General features: G+C 36.1%; 1 protein-coding gene across 17 annotated transcripts in view; it reads right to left on the bottom strand.

Moving 5' to 3' along the window:
* Positions 1–24,174, bottom strand: part of ryr2a (ryanodine receptor 2a (cardiac)) — a 231,815-nt gene that overhangs the window by 38,410 nt on the left and 169,231 nt on the right. For 12 of the 17 annotated variants that reach the window (XM_067511788.1, XM_067511778.1, XM_067511781.1 and 9 more), the window contains 17 exons: positions 24,047–24,159; positions 23,839–23,935; positions 23,572–23,678; positions 23,105–23,156; positions 22,947–22,997; positions 22,763–22,862; positions 21,928–22,007; positions 21,503–21,579; positions 18,152–18,225; positions 16,585–16,602; positions 4,808–4,888; positions 4,486–4,574; positions 3,023–3,151; positions 2,611–2,715; positions 1,890–1,971; positions 545–703; positions 248–402 (listed from right to left, as the gene is read on the bottom strand). In XM_067511788.1, the coding sequence (XP_067367889.1) occupies positions 248–402; positions 545–703; positions 1,890–1,971; positions 2,611–2,715; positions 3,023–3,151; positions 4,486–4,574; positions 4,808–4,888; positions 16,585–16,602; positions 18,152–18,225; positions 21,503–21,579; positions 21,928–22,007; positions 22,763–22,862; positions 22,947–22,997; positions 23,105–23,156; positions 23,572–23,678; positions 23,839–23,935; positions 24,047–24,159 (1,569 nt within the window). The remainder of the gene's footprint in view (positions 1–247; positions 403–544; positions 704–1,889; positions 1,972–2,610; positions 2,716–3,022; positions 3,152–4,485; positions 4,575–4,807; positions 4,889–16,584; positions 16,603–18,151; positions 18,226–21,502; positions 21,580–21,927; positions 22,008–22,762; positions 22,863–22,946; positions 22,998–23,104; positions 23,157–23,571; positions 23,679–23,838; positions 23,936–24,046; positions 24,160–24,174) is intronic. The other 5 variants (XM_067511783.1, XM_067511785.1, XM_067511794.1 and 2 more) reach the window with 2 other exon arrangements.

The following is a 24,174-nucleotide window of genomic DNA, read 5'->3' as shown; positions in this document are numbered from 1 at the left end:
TTACTTAAAATCTTACATGAAATACACAGAACTGAATAATCGTATTCAGATCTGTTCTTATCCAGACCAACAAATTAAAAGACAGGAGAAAAAAACAGAATAAATACCAAGCAGTTTTTCCTACTAAACCTCTTAAGTTTATGTAATCTAAATATAGATTTAAATAACAGATTTTAGTCATTCTGAAGGATTTACATTTTGACAATGCAAGGCCATTTGTAAAGTTCAGTAAACATGAGCCATTTACCTTGGCTGGCTCATGAAAGCGCTCCACAAATTCTTCATAGTCTAAGAGTTCATTCTCATCCGTCTCAGCACAAGAGAGCAGAAACTCTGTCTCAGACTGGGTGTAGTGTTTGTGGCTCTCCATGGCTTTCTGGAAGTCCCTCTTGGAGATGACACCTTGAAAAATTCATTGAATTTGCACATCTTGAGCTCTTTCATGTCAGTTTATTTTACATTCAATAAATCAATTCAAACAATGTAAACCCTCAATATTTCTTAGAGGAAAATGACCAAAGAAAATATGATTTTGAAGACTTGCCTTTTCCGTCAGGGTCATATTCCTTGAAGGCATCTGATGAGGTCAGATCTTTCAGTTTGAGGAACATGTCGAAGAACTTGAGGATCATCTCCACATTGTTAGAGGACTCAACCAACATGTCCACCATCTGCTTCCCAATAGTTCCATTCACTACATTACCTGCCGCAATACGAGACAAAGCCTTTGTCACAGTACAGTCAGTTGCGTATAAACCCTAACCTGTCACTTTATTAGATACATCTGAATTTTATTTTATCTTCGATTTTGCCTTCACTACCTTAAATGCAACTCAAATTCATTCAGGTCAGCTAACTGACTTGGCCATTGTACAACAATAAATTGTTTTGCCTCAAAAAAGCCTTTTGTTGCTTTCACACTATGCTTCAGGTCATTGTTAATCTACACTTGTAAGAACCATGAGTTTTGAAGCATTTAAGCAAATCAGTGCAGATCGGAGCCATAAACATTACAGAATTTATTCTGCTGCTTTGTTAGTCACACCATCAGTATATACAAGTGCTCAAATATATTTGGTTGCCACACATACCCACATCGTAGTATTACTGTACCACCACCATGCTTCGCAGATAGGTGGTAGCTTAGATCATGGGCAGTTGTTTGTCTTTTTCAAACTCTTCTGCTCCATATGGTGTTTTTCCAAAACTATACAGGCATTTTAAACATATGTTTGACAAACTCTAATGTGGTCATCCTATTTTTTAGCCTTATTAGTGTAATTTAGGGTAAACCCTCTATATTTCCTCTGAAGATGTTTTTCTGTGATTGTTGACTTTGACACAGATACACCTAATGTCCCTCCTGGATGGTGTTACTTATCTGTCATTAACCACAGTTAATGTTTGTGGTTTTCTGGGCCTTGTGATCTTCCTGACCCCTCTAGTGTGTCATTTATTTTACAAATTTACCAAATATTTAATTGTAATGTAAAGTAATGTTTATGCTATCTCTTTGATGCATGTGTTGTTATTTTTTTTAACGATGACTTACTTCACTGGCAGCGATAGCTCTTTGGTCTTCATACCAACATTTAACGGATTCCAAATACAAATGCAACACTTGAAATCATATCTAAGCCTTTTATATGCTTACTTAAATAAGCATAAAAAACAGCTGATAAGCTGAGAAGCCAATTGTTTAAATATTTTTTTCTTTCTAAAAATGGGGGTTTGTAAAAAAGGGCTGTAATGCCGACACAGTACATCCCTATGACAAAGCTGACAATTTACACCTTAAGTTCATGTTTGGTTCTGAAGAAGCAAGATGATCTGTGTTTTGTGTCAATTCTTAATATTGAATCGAGTTATGCTGACAAATGTAAACATACCCTCCAACATAGACAGCAGCATGACCACCATGTCTTTCTGAAGGTCCATCAATTCCTTCAGTAACTCAATCTGACTGGAGTCCTATGGTTTAAAATGGAAAAAGAAAACAAAGAAAATGTTTAATTTCCAGCTTCTTACGCCTTTTAATTATTTCAGCAAGAAATACCTTTCTTACAAAATTTTGATTTGACATAAATGTGTTTTACAGAATTACATTTACTGAACACAATGCAGGTTTAGCACTAAGACAACAGTTTGATATATCCTATCTGCGGTATATAAAAACTGCAATTTATTGAGGTTTCTAATAAATGTATTTTTAGTGAATTGAGGCAAAGTGCTTTATGTTTCACACAGAGAGATGCAATGATGATGTAATTTCTTTGCTAATTTGTGGTAAGGATGTGTTTTTTGGGGATCTTATTCTCACAAATAACGTCTTTGTATACAGTAGATCTTAGTTGGACATATAAACAATCTCTAAACTAAATAATATAATTTGCTGCTTTTCAATAAGAGACATTAAAGAATGTATCATTGCTGCCACCTACTGGTACTCAAGTGTTATATGCCTTTATTAAGCAGTTTACAGTGGAGTGGAGTATGGAGAAGGGTTTGACACACAACAAAGATTCCCAGCCAGACTCAAATGAGACAATCTCATTACATATTCAAAATCTAAGATCCCTAGTTCACCCCAAGATTTGAGATTGAGCTCACCTGGGACAATTTCATCTGCATATGAGCAAAGACATGGAGAAAACCAACCACAGCATCCCACAAACGACTATGGGCCAAACTCTGCTGGTTGCCAGTACATGGGCCCTAAAACATCATCATTTACAGTCACATTAGAAAGAACAATAGCTTCATTCGGTTTTAATTTTCATGAGTGAATTATTGTTAGAATATCAGACACAAAAATTGCAAAATGTCTATGCAAAGATTGTATTAAATGGTATTTATGTATCTACACAGCAGCAATTATTCTTTTAAGAAAAAGAAACATTCCCATCCTATTTCATTATTATCTGTAGAAAGACAATAACTTTCACTCTGCTAAAAATCTAATTGTGCTAATTTTGTCAAGTAAATTCTAAATAACTGTAACAAATCCAGTGGCTTGTTGTACCTGGATGTATTCAGTAAGTGTGTTGAAAACCTGCTTGGCCACATTTATTGCTTTGGAGAAATTCCTCTGGCCCTGCTCATCAATTACATCTTTTCCAGAATAATACCAGTAGAAATCACTAATCGACTCCTGGAGGATTTAAAAATGCAGAAAAGACTGAGACATTAATAATGATAAAATAAATCATATATACTCCTTTCAACACTTAATTATTATTAGTGCTGGTAACATTAAATCAGATCTAATTTATTTATATAGCAATTTACATCCTGTTGAAAAAAGTACTTCACATGCATAAAAAATAATGTCATAAATAAACAGAGGTGAAAAGGGGTAATTACAATAAAACAATAAACAGAGAATATAAAACTATTATTTATAGGATAAGGAGACCATGAAAAAAAATGTAAATCTTATGTCTAACCAGAGAAATTGTATAGAGATAAGTATATTAAAAACACATTTTTAAAACAACTTAAATTCAGATTTCTGTCCTCAAAGTGTAGTTTGCAATTCTATCTATTGGATAAGACTACACATAGTCGCTTTTACTTACTGTTACACAATTATAAAAAAAGTTACAGTAATATTGGGATGTGTACAGGTACAGCTGCAATTGGAAGTTTACATACATACATACATACATACATACATACATACATACATACATAATGATACTACAAAATACTGTACATCTTAAAGAAACAACGACCCAATAACAAAGTTTAGTTTATTTGGGGTTTTCGGAATTTATGAAGCACAAAACATATTTGGTTAAATGTCTCTTAGCAATTTTCACCTTATGCAGATGCTTTGATCATTTTTTTTGGTACAATTGGTAATGTTCTATTAAATGTGTTAGTTTTGGGGCAGAAATCTGACATTTAAGCATTGTTCATATAATCTGACAGAGTGGAGGTCATAACTTTTTGAAGATGATTTTAGAGCTCGTTAGATGTTTATTTCGTACAGTGCATTGGTCGACCATTGCGAAATGTTCAGCATCTTCAAATCAGTAATAAGTAGGTGTATAATCTGTATATTTTTTTATTTAACCTTTTGCATTACATTTCCTTTGTGTTCTCTGGTGTTTTCTTTTAATAACGACAGTCTACAATCATTCTGTCCTAATAAATAACTTGACATTCAGGTTCATGATGAGTGTAAATATAACCAAAACTCTATATGTATTAATCTTACTATAGGGAAGAGAACTGTAGGTATGAGCATATTAGATATAGGGAAAAATGAATAGTGGGAAATGTCTCCATGATGTTGTCACCAGATTAAAATGGCATTACAACTTAAAGAAATATTATTTGACTCTGATTAGTAAGAGACTAAGCTGTTAGTTTTATATTTTGTATTATGAAAAAATGAACTTGAAGGGGAAATATGTGTTTTTTATTTTACACTGTATGATGACTGCGTGACTCAAAAAATGGTGAACAGAATGAGCTAACCTGGACTCTGAGAAGGTAGTCCACAGTGGAGATAATGATATTCACGGTCGTATTGTTTCCCGTTTGGGTCCTTAAGTAGTTCTGAAAGTCTGAAACAGGATGTTTCAAAATATTGCAACGTTGCACTTTTACATCAGAAGTAAAATCACAAAGAGGAAAACTTACAGTGTAAAAATATGAAGTGTTAGTTTTTTATTAATGCATACTTTATCAGTGCTTTATTTGGCAGATGACAACTAAAATGTCTCTGCACATCATTAGTGTACCTATATTAACTATATAGAATCACTCAGTGACAGAGAACACATGTAACCACACACACCTGAGTTGTGTCCTTCACATAGCAGCTGCAGGAAGCGGAAAAGGTCACAGGTGAACTCATCATCCTGCATGACCTTCTCACCTGGCCAAAGAGAAAAAACACACACACCCACACATGCAGACACACACATATGCCAAGCAAATCCAAAGGAATGCACAAACATAGACACACACAAGCACAAGCATGTGCAAACACGCATGAATGCGCACACACATGTTCATATAAACAGACACACAGACACAAAGAAAGTCAGAGAGCAGAGAAAACAAAAGCAGACACCAAACAGGACAGGATTAGACAAACAATAAGATGGATAGTGAAAAACTATTGAAAACAGATGATGCTAAGAAAAGAGAAACTGTAAGGAAACCCTCAGTGCTTACTTTCAGAGTAGTAGTAAAGGGTATGGCCATAATAAACCATTCATATCTAATAAAATCACACACACACAAACACGCACACACACTTGGTCAAGCAGTGGGCAGCCACAGCACTTAGTGGTGGAGTGACTTGGACCGGTCTTTAAACTGCAGCATTTTACAGTCAGGACTGGGTTTATACTTATTTGATTGTTTTTCCAAATATATTGTATTTTGCTTTAAAGAAAATGTGTTGGTTGGGATATTTTTTATTGTAGATGACCACAAATGTTAAAAATATTTACAAAGCTGGGGGCAGCTGGTCTGACTGTGTTAAAATGCTGCTTTGCACCATGGAATGCAAAAGGAAAGTAAAGTCAGAGGAAGGAAAATGGCAATACACAAAGTCTCAATACAGTAACAACATCAACAAAATACATCTATATAATAAGACAGGGCTGAGGCAAGAAAATCTGTTGGTCTGAAACAAGACTGAAAGTGCAGGTATATTTTTTCTTACTGCAGGCAATTTGGGGGATGTGCATCTTGGTGGTGCACCACTTTTCTTATCCATGGATCAGTTCAAAAGGATGTCAGAAGTTTATTTTACTTAACATGGCCAAAAATAAAACCAGGTTGACTTCTACAAAAGACCACTTGTGTAATGCAAAAAAAACTACACTGACTAAAACTGACTACATTTGCTATCAGAATACACTTGTTAATATGAGTTAGTTTGTAGTAACACGTTAATTTATTTAATACATTTTAATACATTTTTAGTAATAATGATGTAGGTGTTTACAGTGGTTAATTAAAGTTTCTAATCCCTTCAAAATGTTGTCTATTTCACTATAAGTATGACTTAAATGTAACATATACCAAGAAACTCTACAGAACAGACCATCTATTCAATCGTTTTGTATCCACTTATGTGCAATTGGGTTGCTATGGCACAAAGTTCAGCAAGATAGTCCCGACCTCCCTCTGCAGCAACAATTTCCAATTTATCCAGTGGGGCCTATGCTGTTTTAATGCCAGATGATTCACAGTGGGTTTAGAAAAAAAAAAAAACACGAAAGTTTTAGGATTTTGTTTAGCCAAAAAAAGAGAAAACACTGTTTCAGGACAAAGTGGAAAAAGATCTCCACAACTTTATTTAAAAAATAATTAAAAAACTGAAAATGAATGTGTAAAAATTGACCCCACTTAACTCAGTTAAATCATTCATGGTGCAGCCAGTTAAATAAAGATCACTCGAGGGAAGTGAATGTGTTAAAATGCATGTAGTATAAATACATCTGTAACTCAAAAGCTAATTTACTGGTGAATCAGTATTTTGGCCAAAGACCAAGAAGACAAAACTCTAAGACAATTACTCTAAGTCAAGTCTGTGAAAAGTTATTGATTTAATAACTTTTATTAAAAAGCAATAAAGATTCAATCCAAAATGTAAATAAACCCACTCACTGTTTTAGTCACACCCTACACCTTGTCTGGAACAGTATTTCCTCATAATTCTATTCTTTCTGACGGTTTTCTAATGGTATTTGAATTTACAATAATGGACTATACAGCATTTAGAAAACAATTCCACTGCAGCAGATGCTTAAGTGAAAAAGCCGTAAACAAACAAACAAAAACAAAAAGATTCTTTCATCATTTGCTTAACCATTTTTCAGTAAAATGGAGGGTATCCACCATTATCTTGTTGATAATTCTGCAGCCTCACTATGTAAAATACTCGATAGTGTTGCACTTCTGAAAAAGAAGGTAATAACCCAGAAGAGGGGATCTCCATGGTATAGTTCACAAACTCGCAACTTAAAACAGGCAACACGAAAGTTAAAAAGGGATTGGCGTTCCAAAAATTCAGAAGAACCTCAATTAGCTTGGAAAAACTGTTTAAAAATGTACAAAAAAGCTCTCAGTGAGGCCAGAACAGCATATTATTCATCATTAATAGAAGAAAACAAGAACAACCCCCGGTTTCTGTTCAGCACTGTAGCCAGGCTGACTAAGAGCCATAGTTCTGTGGAGCCAGGTATTACATTAACTCAGAGCAGCAATGACTTCATGACTGTCATTATAAATAAAAATGTCCTCTTAGACTGCTTTTTCAGTAATAGACCTCACTGAGCTAACTTTAACTATTACCTCATCTAAATTAACAACCTGTCTGCGAGACCCTTTTCCCAATAGACAGCTTAAGGAAGCTTAACCTTAATAGACACGAGACATTAGATATCATCAATCTATCTTTACAAACAGGCTATGTACCACAGGCCTATAAGGTAGCTGTAATAAAAACTAATAATAATAAATAAAACTATAAATAACTGAAAAAACCTGTCTTGACCCAGGTGTTTTAGCCAATTACAGACCAATATCTAATCTCGCCTTTATTTCTAAAATCCTTCAAAATGTAGCTCCACAGTAATTATGTGATCACCTGTACAGGAATAATTTGAAGACTTTCAGTCAGGATTTAGAGTTCATCATAGTACAGAAACAGCACTGGTAAAAGTCACCAATGATCTTCTCATGTCCTCAGATAATGGACTCATCTCTTTACTTGTTCTGTTAGATCTTAGTGCTGCATTTGATACCATTGATCACAACATTTTATTACAGAGACTGGAACATGAAATTGGGATGAAAGGAACTGTATTAGGTATAAATCTTATCCATCTCATCGATTCCAATTTGTTCATGTTATTAATGAATCCTCCATGCACACAAAGGTTAGCTATGGAGTTCCACAAAGTTCTGTGCTGGGACCAATGCTTTTTATTTTATATATATATATCTCCTTTAGGCAGCATTAATAGAAAACATTCCATAAATTTCCATTGCTATGCTGATGATACCATGCTATATCTATCTCTTAAGCCAGATGAAACCAGCACAGATGTTTAAACATCTCAGAAATATGCTGTCCAACCATATTGTTACTCTAGATGGCATAACTCAGGCCTCCAGTACTACTGCAAGGAACCTTGGAGTTATTTTTGACCAAGATTTGTCCTTTACCTCACATATAAAACAAATCTCTAGAACAGCCTTCATCCACCCATGAAACATTGCCAAATTTAGGAGCAACCTGTCTCAAAGTGATGCTGGAAAGTGTTTGTTATTTCTAGACTGGACAGCTGTAATTCCCTACTTTTGTGATGCCCCAGTAGAGCAAGAGAGATCATATTTCACCTTCACTAGCTTCTCTCTGTTAGCTTCCCAAAAAATCTAGAATAGAATTTAAAACCTTGCTTCTTACATAAAAAAGCTCTAAACGGTCAAGCTCCATTATATATAAAAGTTGTCTACTGGGAAGTTCCATATCATCCCAGTAGTCAACTTCAATCTCAAAATGCAGGCCTACTGGGGTCCCAGAATTTCAAAGGAAGAATGAGAAGCAGAGCCTTTAGCTATCTCTCCTGTGGAACCAGCTCCCATTTCAGATTCGGGAAGCAGACACCCTCTCTACTTTTAAGTCTAGGCTCGAAACCTTCCTATTTGGTAAAGCTTATAGTTAGTTATATCCATGCTGCTATAGGCTTAGACTCCTGGGGGACCCACCCCCCAATGTACTGAGCTCCTTTCCTCCTCTTGTCCCTCTTTTCTCTCCTCTCACCCCAAAATTGTTACCACTGTATGACATTAACTTTGTATCTTCTTTCTCCAGTAGTTTTTCTCCCTTTCTGTCTCCCTCTTTCTGTCCCTTTCTGCAGGTGTCCTCACCTGTGGAGCTGTGTGTTTTCCAGTATGCAGCTGCTGGTCCTACCAACCTACCCTTTGTTTTGTTGTTGCTTTTTGTTGCTCTATTCTTTTCTCTCCCTAATGCAACTGCAAGGGGACAAAAGCCAGTATCTTCTTATCCCAGTCTCAAGTCTGGATAAATGCAAAGGGTTGTGTTAGAAAGGGCATCCAACATAAAACACATGCCAAATTAAAAATGCAAATCATGACTTTCACACTTTGTGAATTGGTACTTTATAAATGAAGTTGAATTAATTTGAGTGGAATTAAAGAAAGATGTCTAGATCTTTTTCTAATATGACAGGAAAGTCTTCTTTTGTAATTTAAATTAGTCATCAGTTAAAGTTATAAAAAAATAAAATAAAATATAATAAATGAAAATTTAAAAATTAAAATAAATCTTCAGGTTTACTTTATAACAAACAAAGTTAAAATTGAGGTGGTCAAAATTTTTACTTCCCAGACTGTTTTAACCACGCGTAAATTATGGTACTTCACAAATACTAAATGTTCATTATTTAAGGCTACAGAGCTGTTTTATGGTGCAACAAGTGGTAATAGAATTTATTTAATGGTTATACATTTACCTTCAAAAAAATTCACAGTGCTTTTTTAGTTTGTATTACTTTACAGTATATCCATTCTGAGGACATTATGAACACTGTATAGCTGATTTTCCACTATGGCTGCATATTAATTGGTTGTATTAATTTGTATTATCCTGCCATCGCATTATCCTGCATTTGTGTTTTTCTGTTTGGCCTAAACTTATTTTGGACCAGGTCTATTAATCCTTAGATGTCTTTGGTTCAGGACAGGCTGTCCTTTAGTCACCCTCAGATCCAATATCACTTTATTTGTGAATTAACTTATGAACAATGGGTTTGGTTGGACCAAGTTTTGGATCCAAAATCAAGTCTAATAATCCTCAGACGAGGTCTCTCTTTTTTGAAAATGTATTTATGCAAATTGGGTTTGAGTCCATTTTCCACAGCTCTGTTTGGACCAAACGTTTTGGATCCAAAAAGACCACTAGCTAGTAGGTGAAGGTTTGTAGCCTTCCAACCTGACTGATGCTGACTTGGGTGGCATCCCTTTGTCAGCAGATTTAGATGTACAAATCTGGAAAGTCTTCCCAGTAAGATGTGCATCCAGAAAGCATTGTGCATTCAGACTCTTGATCTGGCCACTTCACACTGAGGTGCAAACCATCTTAGCATGTGGTTTTGATCAGTAGTCTGAAGAAGCCATGAAGCAGAACTATATTAACTTCAAAAAGCAGTACTGCAATCTGAAGTTAATTACAAAGGACACTTTCCACTAGTTAGCTGCACCATGAAAATCTCACTTGCTGATAGAAGAACCAGATAGCAGCGCATCATTGTCTGCATGTTGATTTGGCACAGTTTTTACGCCGGATGAACCTGACGCAACCCTCCCTAATTTCTACCAGGCTTGGACTGGCACTGCAAAGCTTGGGAGGGAATTGGGCTGTTAGGGCTTCATTGTCTTGCCCAGAGACACTTATAGCCAGGACCAGGGATCGAACCACTGGCCCTGTTGTCCATGGATGACTGCCTTTACCAACAGCTACAGCTGCCCTATGAGCTACAGCCGCCCCTTGAGCTACAGCCGTCATCATCATGCCAAATGGGAAAAAGATAAAGCTTGGGTGTTAGTGGACTTCCAACAGGACAATGATCACAAGGATATTACACCAAGGTGTAGTTACAAAAACAATTATTTTAAATTGTTCTTGTTTGATTTGTTCATTGCAAATAGCTGAAGTTTTGTAAATTTTGTCAACGCACCATAATTTGCAATAGGGACTGAATTGTTTTGATTGCTACTGTATTTTGAAAATACTACTTAAGGGTTGTTTAAAGGCACTTTCAGGCTTATTTCCAACGCAGTGAGAAACCAAATGAGGGGAATACATACATATACAAAACATTTAGCATGTTTTCATTTAATTTAAATCTTAAAAAGCAGATCTCTTTCTGCGTTTATAAAAAGGTAAAAGATGGTAAAAGATGTGCTGTAATTGTACATAAAATGTCTCCTAGTCCAAAAATAATTGTAAGATGAACAGAAATACACATAAAAATAATGAGCACAACTATAAGCAAAAATGAATTGTAAATGTACTTTGTTAAAAAAAAACTTGACCAAAAATGATGGAGAAATCTAATCTAATTAGTACACTGATGACAAAAAGTAGCTCAGCCAGTAAACAGAAAGAAGAAATGAGGAAGAAAGGAAAATAATCAGTTTACTTTGCTCACAAAGGAGCATGGCCAAAAGCCCATTTTAAACTCCAAAAAACACTTACAGAGAAAATATCTAAATCAGAAAGAGCAGACACAAAGATGACAAATGAGAAATAAGTAGGGCTGAAATTTATTTAACGTTTTTTCTGTATATAAAGGTAGAAATTAAATGACATAAAATCCCACAAAAATGCTTTAAATTACATTTAAACAAAAGATGATCCTATGTTTTGTTGGTTACAACCTACATGAAAACCTTCTGGTATGGCAATAGTGTTCTTTGTATAGCCGCCAGCCGCTGTTGTAGGTGTATGCTCTATTCTAAAAAACATGTTGCCTCTGAATGAAAACATTTCCTACTGAGAGTTTTTGCTGTTGCAGTTAACTTTAATACGCGACTGTTTGTCCATAAGTTTCTAACAATATTTTTGATTGACAGTTTAAAGACAGATGTAATCACCAATTTTTCAATCACATGGGAGATTTGAACAAGAGTACGCACTACATTAGGGTTGTTTGTGCAGACGTGACAAATGTAATTAGTATCATATCATCTTATAAATATTTTATAAACAAATTAAATAATGGAGACCCAAAAAGTGTAATTAAATTCTAATGTTGTGAGAAACACAGTCATGTGATGATGTCATGATACTCACACTCTTTGCAATATTGCCTGGTTTTGTTTACTAAATCTCATACTGAACTAAAGCAGTTTCAGGTCCTGCCTCTCTCTGTGTTTAGTCAGTTGTCCCTCCATTACTGCTTGGCCAGGCTCTGATCTACTCATTCATTGACCCACAGTGTACAGGGTCATCACAGTATAGAGTTGCCTGCCAGGCACCCAGCAAAAGATTGTTCCTAGCTTTTTTTTTAGTGATTTCCCACCATTCGTCTAGATTAATGGTTTGTTTTGATCACCTTGTGTTTCTGGATGGGTTTGCACATCTTACCTTAGTTCCCTAATGTTTGGACATCTTTTGGATTCACTGGATTCTTAGCACTTTACCCCCTTTGCCAGATTTGTCTGCCCTTAGTCTCTCTAGCTATGAACTGTGTTTGAACATTGACTAAGCTTTTGCCTGCCCCCGCCTGTGTGGTCTCTTCGGTAACAAACTCTGTTGCAACTGTTGACTGTTGATTATTGCCTGCTTCCTTCCTTGCTAACTGAATGCTGTCAGCTATTTTGTTATTTGTCCACTTACTTGTGCTATCAGAACACTCATTTTGTCACCTGTGTTGTCATCATGTGCCTGTGCCACTTGAGTGCTTCCTGATCTTTTCGTCAGCTGGTAGGAGCTGTTATTAAACTAAGCTCTAACTTTAACTCATCTAAGTGGTCCCTTATCTTTGAGCTTCAGTGATCCTCATTTTAAGCATGGCTTGCCAAAGGCTTATATTGTCTCCCTTCTGTCTAATCAATTATTAATTTAAAATTGTGAGAGCGGATAGATGGACGGGCAAGGAAGAACAGATAGGGCTTTCTTTTTTTAGGTAGGCATGAATTGTCTGACCACTAGGTCAGAGCTTTGAACCTACACTTTATAGTGTCCCTGAACGCACTGCCCGTGCAGATGCTAAGCTCATGTTCTCCAAAGGAACATCTTGTTTACAGTGTGTTGTCAATCACTAGCAAAGAAGTGCAAATGAGAAAATGCTGGTTGCAGCTAGTTTTAATGTCACATTGCAAATCTTTCAACAACAGTTGAAAATTCATTTATAAAAATGTGGATTGTGGGGCTGATTGCGTAACCTGCCAAAGCTGAAATTTGGCAATTGGTAGGTCTTAATGTCAAGTCCTGGTCAGGAGAAATTAATGTTATGTGTACGTAGGATGTAATACAGTGTATAACTAATGGTTTCAGAACCAAACAATCTCAGCAGCAACACCGATAGTGGAAGGTCTGGGGGAAAAAATACTAAGCTTGTCCACAACTACCCCTATCTACATACATTACATACATTTATGCCATCATTGCAGGTCCGTCTGTTGTGATCTTAACATTAACCTCCTCTAGAGTTTTCATGAGTTCTATTTATGTTGTGGAAATGGTAATGTTTACAAGGAAGAAAATCTTTTGTTGTTTAGGGATGATTATGTCCAAGTCTGCACCCTAGTAACTATTGTTTTAAATCCTCCAGACATATACAAAGTATGCAAGGAAGTGTGTGAACAGTAAAGGAAGTTATACCATCAATACCTACATGCAGGCATTGGTAAACAACAAGTATGGCTCCAAATTATCACTCTAAAAGCTACCTACGTCTGGTTAATGGCCATAAACGTATTAAGGCAAAAAATGTTAGATCCCAGGAGACCATGTTACCCCTGGGCACCTGTGATACTTCTATAATTGATACTTTAACAAAGCAAAAAACATCATCAAAGACTCTCACCCAGCTCACCACTGAGAACCATGCCCTGAAGCAAGAGATAAGAATGTGTAAGTCCAATGGCCCATGAGCAATTTTTTTGTATAACCTCACTTATGTGTCAACACAACATTAGAAAAATTATCATTCAGCTGCTTATTAATCAGCAACGGAACTGTAAAAATACAATACAATACAATGATCCTTCTTTTAATAGATATCATATGACATGTCGTGACAACAATATTTCATTAAGCTGCTTTACCTTCACCAGGTGGAAAGACATGTGGGCAAGTTGAGGCTGTATGATGTATAATATTTCATTCACATTTAAAGCTATGTATATAGATTATAGAAGTAACACAGGTGTCCAGCTGTGGCAGGGTCTCCTGGGAACTGACATATTATTCTCCTTTATACATTCAGAGACTTTTCAGTGCAGCTTTTACTGTCACAATTCTTAGCTACGCCTCCAATGAGAATGTTAATGTCAATTATTCTCGCTCCCTATTCAACCTTCAATTTTAAATAATAAGAGGAAATAATTAAAAAAGTACAAATAAGACCTTTATTAAAAATTATTTTTCATTTCTGTTTGAATTTGAAAATTGGGAAATTAACTCATGAACTGAAAAAGAAAATCGACTAAATAGAAAGCACAATTTGAATATATCCATAGCTATAACTTTTTATGTTATGATGTGCAGCTTGTCCTGAGATGGTTCATAATCTTAATGTATCTACCATTTTTAGTCTTTGCTTTTTGTGTGTTTTAGTATTTATTGCAGCCCAGAGTAAGCCAGAGAAAGACAGAGATAGTGGCTGAGAACACAGAAGGGATTGTACACTTCACAACAGATAACAATCAGCACAATACCCATCTCCATCACTGTGACAAAACAACTAACTTTTTAAAAAATCACCAAGAGAGTGGATGTGGGTGGGGGAAGGTAAATACTCATTTTAGCAATATTCAGAATGTGCCAGATACTGTACAAATCCTGAGAAGGAGGCATTTTCTGTTATAGGTTTCAGTTACACTGCCTGGATGGACCGTTTAATTCCACATCTACCATTAAAAAACCTGAAAGTTTGTGACCCACTTAGATATTCTCTATTTCTTTATAAACCTTTCCTTTTTTTCAAGGTTTCTAATAATAATAACCATTAATCTTATTTATAATCCACTTTACATTTGTTGGCAAATCTCAAGGTGCTACACAAGCAGATCAAAAGCAAGAATAAACCATTAAAAAAACATGTAACAAGCATAGAAACATATAAAACATATAAAATAAATAAAACAAATAAAATATAAAAAGGTAACAATCACTTTAATATGCTTTTCTGAGGAGAAAAGTCTTTAACTGAGTATTTAACTTTTTTAAATACTCCATTGTGTAAATGGTAAATTGGTAAATGATCTGCACTTATATAGCACTTTTTCTACCTATTGGCACTCAAAGCGCTTTACACTGCTTCTTATTCACCCATTCACACTCACTCCTCCTCCAGTCACATGTTGAAGTGTCCTTAAACAAGACACTGAACCCAACGTTAGTTGCTCCCAGTGAGCACTGGCCAGCTGCACAGCAGCTCCCCCATCGGTGTATCAGTGTATCAGTGTGTGTGATTTTGAGTGTGAATGGGTGAATAAGAAGCAGTGTAAAGCGCTTTGAGTGCCAATAGGTAGAAAAGTGCTATATAATTGCAGACCATTTACCGAATAAAACTATTGGACTGCTCCTCTGTGAGATTGCTACAAGTGTGGGTTTGAGGTTTGAGCAAATGATTTATTATGGAAAAAAGTAGTTTTGAGTTGCTGGAACTGTTATTGATTACATTTGAGTAATATTGTACTATGGCAGTGGCAGGTGCTGTGGAGTTTTTTTGTATGATCTCGGTAGGATTTTAAATGTTTTTAAGTATCATTCATTTTTTATTATTACAATTTTACAATTTAAATATATAATCAAAAATTATACAATCCTAAACATATGTGTGTGGCAAAATAATGTGAAACAGTAACAGGTGTGATCCTCTTTCACAGCAATAACTTCGACTAATCATTCCCATTAACTGTTTACGAGCCCTGCAACAGCTTGAAGAGATCTTAGCCCATTCCACCTTACAGAACCACTTCAACGCAGGGATGTTGGTTTCCTTTTGGGGTTAAGACCAGTCATTCCAATTCATTACATTTCTTCAGCTTAAAGAGAACCACTTGTGTTTAGGGTCATTGTCTAGATGTCTGATGCAGTGTCTGTTGAGCATCATCTTACAGATGGATACTTTACCATTTTCCTCTGGAATATTCTTGTAAAACTCAGAATTCATAGCTTTATCAATATCACATTTCTCTTCCTTATATAGGGGCAGGGCTTCTTAGACTCACACCTGATTATAATTCCATTAACTGAAGCACCTAAATAATTTGCCCTTCAAATTAATTAATAACTTATATAAGATATTTATAACATGTAGATATACATTTTTTGGTTACACACTTTTGCTACACACTTTGGATCTTTTTTGCAATAAACAAAATTATTTGTTCAATTAGGTTCACTTTGTCTGGTTTTAATAATTGTATGAAAATCTAATCACATTTAAGGTTGTATACAAAAATCGAGAACATTCTAAAGGGCTCACAAACTTTCAAGCATCACTGATATATACTGAAACAAGTAATCATAATATTAGCATCAGATTGCAATTATAAATATAAATGTATATAAATGATGTGACACATTTTATATGAAAATTCAAGTGGACTCTATAAAAAGACTGACTACAATTCCAACCACAGCAATTTATAATTAGTCTATTAAAAACAAAAAAGAGAGATTAGAATGGTGAGGGTAAGGCAGAAAAGTAGCTACAAGCACAGTCTAGGTAAGGACAAAGTTTGAAGGTCTACACTCAGGACCTGGACAGAACTGACACAACAGCTAACCACCCATAAAGAGAGGGAGAAAGACCAACCAACAGACACGAAAATGGCAGAAGATATAATTACCACGCTCATGAGTGATGACTGAGGAAGGGAAGAAAGTGCAGTAAACCAAAATGAGAAAAAGACAACGGGGAAGAAAGAAAGAGAGAAAGAAAGTAAGAAACAAAGAAAAAGTTTACATATAGGGAAAAGAGCCTTAAAAAAATCCGAATTTAGTAATTTGGTCAATATGGAAAAAATATTCGCAGACAATAGCAGACAGAAAACTTGCACATCTTGTATAGTGCAAACTCATGATTATGGACATGTAGAAACATTTACCCTGCTTTGTTAATTGGCCCATTTAAAAATAGGTTTGATATGTTTACTTTGCATTTACACGATAATTATAGGGAAGGAGGTGTTTAGACTGAGTGCAGTAAGGAGAAACAAAACATTTACATTTTTTATTTTGTGGTTTAGGAAGAGTTTCTTATCCTCAGTGAAAATATGCATACAGGTGGTTGTAGGCTTAATTTGAAAAGGTTGTATTTATAGCTTTCAGTGATATTGTCAGGCATTTCTTTCATTCTTTTTCATTAATTAATTCTTCTTTTTCCATTTATTGTTTCCACTCTCAGTATCACTGTCATATGGAAAACTATAGTCATGTAATCATAGTAAATATTAATATTGAAATAATAATGACTGCTTTAAGGTAATATGATTTACTTACAATAACAAAGCATTCTTTTGAACAAAATGTAATTTTTTTGTATTCACTAATTAAAATCCGTAACCAACCATTTACAAGTCAAAGTAAAACTTTAGTATTAGCATTAGCAAAACTTTGCATAAGTCATACACCAACAATTGCTTTGCAGCTACCTATTATTCTGGAGTACTTTGTGTAAGCTATGACTGCATTTTGAAACCTAGTTTTGACAAAACGAACAAACAAGATAATGAAAAAGATAACTTGTGTATTTACATGTAGGTTTAGATTTTAAAGTATTAGTATGTAAGGATGTATGAAGGTTACAAACTGTACACATACAGGCAAATCATAGGCAGACATACTTTTACACCAGAAAATCATATTGAGGTGCTACCAAAGGTAGGACTTCATTACCACAGCATTAAAATCAACCAAAGTGATGACAGGATAAATGGGACTAAGCAAAATAAAAACTTATGATTTGACAAGGAAAACAGAACCTTCATGTACCTTGAGAATGAAGACGTTGTGACACCAAAGAGTGTAGGCTATTTCTTCGAGCATCTATACTTTACTCGCCATTTTCTACAGGTTTATCAGTGCTCATGTGCTATTTTCAATCTTTGCATTGGACACCTTCATCTTTCCAATAGGAGAAAGAACAATTTTACCTCTATCTACAGTAGCTTACCATCTAAACTTAAGCACTTCCCTCAGTTTAAACTCACTGAGGATTTCAGGCCCTACAGATTTTAAAGGTAAGTTTAAATGTATCTTCGTTTGTTTAATAAATGCCATATTTAGGTACTTGACTTACTACTTGTGAAGAAAAGCATATTAAAATAATTATACACCTTTTCATTAGCCCCAGCATTTACTTAATAATAGGCATCTCCATCTCAGAAAGACAGGTTTAATGAACTTGGAAATTACCTGATCCCTCCTCTGTCACCATTCCCAGTCCTTCTGCTTTGTTCTGTCTCTCAAATGCATTTAGATCCAGAACACTGAAACAAATACAAATGTGTAGTGAACGACATGTGCATAAACACCTAAATTCATTTTTGTGCAAAATAACATAACCTTTCTTTTCATGCAAAATCTTAAAGTAGTGCAAAAACAAGATACTGTATCTCATCCAACTTCCTGAGATTGTGTAGATTTACTTTCATTACTAAAAACATTGATGCTGAGTTAAGTGATAAATGTAAAAAAAATGTGTAAGCGACTATATAAAAAGAAGATAGCAAGTGGATTGTGGGCAGTACCATATAATGAGGAACTTGGTTTGAACTAAACACTATTATTCAACAAGAAATATGCAGCTTTCTAACAGCTTGATTCCACATACTAATACAAACAATAAATAAAGATCATAACAAACTGTCTTGGATATTTAGATAATTCTGAGCTTAAAAAACTTGTGGTTTAAAATTAATACTGGCACATTAGTAAGATCACAGTTTTTAGTCTATGTTAACATAACACTCATACTGCCCCGTTAGTACCAGAATTTCCTATTAGCGGTACCTGAATGCATCGTTTTTAACAATCTACACACACTATCCCTGAATTATTTTGATGATTGGCAAAAAAGCACTGCATGACTGTCACAGTCAGCAAGAAACCACAAACAGGGATGGGTGTGTACACATTTAGTCCTGTGATAGGAGCTTTCTTAGGAGCTGAAATTTTCATTGAATGTCTGAAGGATGAGGGGACTTTACAATGGCTCCAATGATCTGTTGAAGATTTGAGTGAAGATTAGAGCCAGTTGATTGTACAAGCTCTTAGACAGGAGAGGATTAATCGATCCGAGCCAACAAACTTGGTTTTCTGTCTTTGGAAAATTCAGCTCACCTCCTCTTTGTATATCCTAAGGGTCTGGGTATCTGGTAGGGGTCTTTAGGGGGACTATGCAGTCAGGAGCGGAAGGCATCAGTTCATTCAGATTTTCTATAGGATTTTCAAAAGCACTCCAGTCTGAGCAGTCAAAGCTCTATGTGTCGGTAGGCTATAAACCATGCAGTAATCTAAATAACCGAAAGCTGCCTTGGGAACAAAGCAATATGTGTCTCTAATTACAGTGTAACAGTGATTCAGTGTAATATTGTCTCTGGTAGGAAAATTGTAATGAAAATTGTACTTGGGTAATTTTGTTCTAAGCTGGTTATTAGCAAGAGTAATTGCTGCAGAATGGCACTTATGATGGCCTGCTGCTCAATGTTAACAGCAGCTCAGAGTGAATTAGGAAAACTCTCACTGAGGAAAAAATTGTGTAGAGTTTCTAGGCTCAGACTGCAGTATCTGACTTAACCTAGTGAACTCCTCTCCTTTCCCCTATAGCTTGTTCATACGGTCCACCTGGTGGTAAATGGTCGGCACTTATGTAGCACTTTTCTGCCTATTGGCACTCAATCTTTTATACTGCTTCTTATTCACCCTCTTACACTCACAATCACACACTCATAAACCGGTGTATTGTATTACTTTGACATGTTACCAAAGGAACCGGGGGTCGAACTAAGAACTGCGGGATTGGTGGACGACCCCTCTACCTTCCTGTGCCACAGTCACAGTTGCAGTACGTTATCTGGGGTGGATGTGCTGAGCCAGGTTCTAAAGACTAAGAGTACAGCAGAATGTGCAACGTCCATCTTTGTTCTGTTTAGAAGTATCAACTTGTCCATTTTGTTCGGCAGGGAGATGGAGACTGGTCAGGTCAATTCAATGAAGTGTCATGCCAAATCCCTGCTGCCACAACTTCACAAGCACATCAGCATGCTTCCCTTGCCGGTGTTTCCTTTGAAATCCATAGGTAGCCAGGACTCCTTCAACTAAGATTTCAAATAACTTTTTGGATGTATAAAGATTGGAGAAAAACTGTGTAGAGTTGACAGTCTGGTATTAAGCAGGCCATCTCAGTTATATGTAGGCAACTGCAGCACAGGAGGTAGAGCGGATGTCAACCAATCAGACAGGTGTTGGCTTGATCCCCGGCATGTTCGGTTACATGTCGAAGTATCCTTGAGCAAGGTGTGAGTGTTGGCCAGCTGCATAGCAGATCCTCCATCGGTGTCTTTGATTGTGAATGGGTGAGTCAGAAGCAGTGTAAGGCGTTTTGGGTATCAATAGGTAGAAATGTGCTATATAAGTGCAGACCATTTACAACAACCCCAAGTCAAAAAATTTGGGACAATATGTAAAAATCCGAATGCAATGATTTGCAAATCTCATTAACCCAAATTCCAATTACAATAGAAAATAAACAACATATCAGATGTTGAAACTTATTAGACATATTAGCTTATTTTGAATTTGATGGCAGCAACGCATCTCAAAAAACTTGGAACAGGGGCCACAAAAGGCTGGAGCAGTAATTGCTGCAAATAAAAAATCAAATGAATGGGCATAGACAACTAATTAGGTTAATTGGCAACAGGTCAGTAACATGACAGGGTATAAAAGGAGCATTTCAGAGAGAAATAGGTTCTCAATTGTAAAGATGGACAGAGGTTCTGTGACAATGTGTCTAATTTCAGAAAAAAAATGTTCCTCAATGTAAAATTGCAAAGAAGTTAAAGATTACACCATCTACAGTATGTAATATCATTAGAAAAAATCAGAAAACACTGTCTGTGAACACAATCCACAAATGTATTTTAAAGCTGTATCATGCAAAGAAGAAGCCGTATGTGAACATCATCTTGGGCCAAAGCTCATTTAAAACTCATTTAAAATTTGGTCTGAGGCAAAATGGAAAACTGCTCTGTGCTCAGATGAATCAAATCTTGCCCAGGGACGCCTCAATATGTGGTCGGGAAAAGTTGAGAGCTGACCTCCGACACAATGCTCTGTGGGCAACCATTGCCTCTCCTGAACTATTAACCATTGGACAATGAAATTTAAATGATTATCAGTGATCATTAAATTCAATTTAGTAGTTCAATAATTCAGTAATTCAATATTCACTCATACTTAACCTAAAAATATTAGTATGTCTGTGTGTTCACTAAAGTAGTTTGGACTTAATATAATTAGATGCCAGGTGTTTTAAAGTACTCTAATTCCCTTAATGAGCTGTTGTCACTGTCTGTTATTGAGGAGCCATGTAAGCAGCAAAAACTACAATAACCAATTTCTTTTGTTTAGAGCAAATGCATAAACCTCACCTCATGCAGTATCCTGAGCTAAATAACTACCCAAAATCAGACCCCATTAACTAACGCAAATGTTTCATTAATATAATGAGTCAGTCTTGAAGCAGTAAAAGTTAGAAGTTACCTGCATGACTGCATCAGGCCAGCCAGACTTTGAAAAAAGCCTACATCCTTCTTATTTTTCAGGTAATCCAACATTTTCTGTCAAAGACACAAAGGGACAGCTAAGTTATATTCTAGACACATTTCCCACCAAAACTATCATGAGACAGACCGTGGACACAATGACATGTAGAGTAAGTTCTTTGTCCCTTATTAAGATGAATTGGCACCTCTCTAACATGCTCTCTGCCAATAGTATACACTTCAAAGGGGGATTAGATCACATACATTTCATATGTAAAGTGTTCACATCCAAATCACGACACAAATAGACAAAATGGACATTGTGAAAGTTTAAATTAATACAATATAATAAATGGCCAGTTGAGGACGTACAAAGCAAACCCTAAAAATAGGACATGTAAAAAAGTTTGAGCACTGTCATACCTGCTGTACAGTAGAGTTTCCTCCATTGAGAATAGCTATGCCCAGCTTCAGAGTGGAGGCCACCATGGGACCCATCTCACCTGGTGAACCCAGAGAAAGTGGGTATGATTCCTTTATCTACTAAAAAGTAGGACTATTCCAAGGCTATCTTTAACAACAGAGGTCATTGTAATAAAGAAATACTTTTTAAACAAATGTCTTTTGTTCAACAGGTTTTTTATTAAATCTTTAGAATAAAAAGTTACAAGCAGTCCCAGACTCTGTAATAACTACAGCACCTGTCTTTGGTCTTTACAAGCTTCCAACAACTTGATTTGGGCATCTTATCGTATTTTGTATGACAGATCCTTTCAAGGTCCATTTGATTGAAGGGGAACTGTCATGTCCAGGTCTATTGAGAGATGTTTTATATATTTTAAGTCTGGGCTTTAAATGAACCACTGAGGGACACAGAAACTTGTCCTGAAGATCCTCTGTTGTTGTTGTTTTACACATGTAACATGCATTAGGAGAAACTCCCCCTGATTTCAGCAAGGTGTGGTGCCTGGTCAGAACATGCTGGAAGCACAACATGACACCAATAGTGTGGTGACACCAACTAGCGTGCTCATTGGATAAAGTCTAGGGAATGCCTGGGCCATCAGACTCATCTGAGTTCTCACATGCAGCTCCTCTGAACTATGTCAAGAGAAGTTCAGGGTTTCAGTGCACGTGTGAAAACCTCTCTGTATTTGGCTGCATTTATCGTTCTCTCAATTCTGACCCATCTCCTTGCCCCTGCTGCTGAGAAACCCTTAGCATGATGCTGCCAACACCATGCTAACTGCTTACTAACCTTTGCTAGCACTGATGGTTTGAAGCACCATCTCAGCAGCTCCTCGGTCATGCAGCCGAGCCTGCTGATACAACAACTTCTGCTTCTCCATCTCCTTTTCCTATTTATGTGAAACAGATGCCCGTCAAAGCAGGAGCCTTTAATTACAACCAACATGACTGACAGACACAGACTGATCACCTACTTCAAAACTCTTCACTTCATCTCCATCTTCATCCTCTTCATCATGGCAACTCTGAGGAAAAGAGGGAAACACTGTCAGTACCATTATTGTTATTAGCATCATCCTGCGATATTTTCCTGATGAAAAGGTCTGAAGTACTGGTATTCAACAGCTGGTACCTTTGCCATGATGTCAGCATAGGCCATATAAAGATTATCTTCATCCAATTTACTGAAACAAGAATTACAAACATCACATCTGCACATCACAACTGACCAAACTAATCACCAAACATGTTTTATTTCAGCTGCACTGTTGGTTAAGGTCAAGTGGAGAGCAAAATGATAATTGACCCTTTTTCACTACAACTTAAGTGCTGGTTAAATAGATTTGTGTAATATATGTTGTGGGTGGCACTATAACATCTCAGATGCAAAGCAAAAACACAGGAAGTAAGATTTGGGTTCATTTTCAGTTTAAAAAATGGCTTTGAGTGTGTTGTTGACAGTCAGTTGCTTTCTTTATTTCCCTACTGACTACTATAGATATTAAGACAGTGGTAAATATGAGGTTTGATAATTATATTATATATATTATTATTATATTTATACTTATAGAAATTCCCATGACTTCTACAAAAACCCACCACTTCTCTGTAAGAGCTGTTCTACTAAAAAGCTGGATAAGCTGATGCAGTGGATCAATGTGCTTCAACCCTTCCTCTTCTTCAGTCGGCTCCTGTTCACCTGGTTTCTGACAAACATCACAACACAATCAGAGGAGACCCACAGATTCACAAGGAACAACAAATTTGTCTCAGATTCCACCATTAAGACTTTTTTTACTCAAGTAGAAGAAATAAACTGTGGCGACAAAATAGGTTCATTTTTACATGTATATTAAAATAACTAACTGCAAGGTCCTCTATGAGTTTATCTTCAAAGTAGTGTTCCTCTGCCTCAATCCAAGATTTCTCATAGCCCTGAAGGAACAAGTTGACAGCCCGGTGCCTAGTTTGGAAGCAATAAGGTGAGATTTATTAGAAAATAGATACTGTACACTGTGACTCTGTAGATGTTACATATGTGTAGAGATGTACAGTATGTTAATGTAAAACTTACCTGGGCAGGTTATATAGTGGTGCCATCCTGAAGCAAGCAACCACTGCTCTCTTCCTCTGTTTGGACAGCAGTTTGTGCCATACTGCCTTCTTACTGCGCTGAGGGTGCTCAACCTAACAGCACAAACA

This window comes from Channa argus, chromosome 7, assembly GCF_033026475.1.
Source record: "Channa argus isolate prfri chromosome 7, Channa argus male v1.0, whole genome shotgun sequence".
NCBI classification, from domain to species: domain Eukaryota; kingdom Metazoa; phylum Chordata; class Actinopteri; order Anabantiformes; family Channidae; genus Channa; species Channa argus.
Note: the sequence above shows the minus strand (reverse complement) of the source record. Positions and strands in the feature narration are given on the sequence as shown.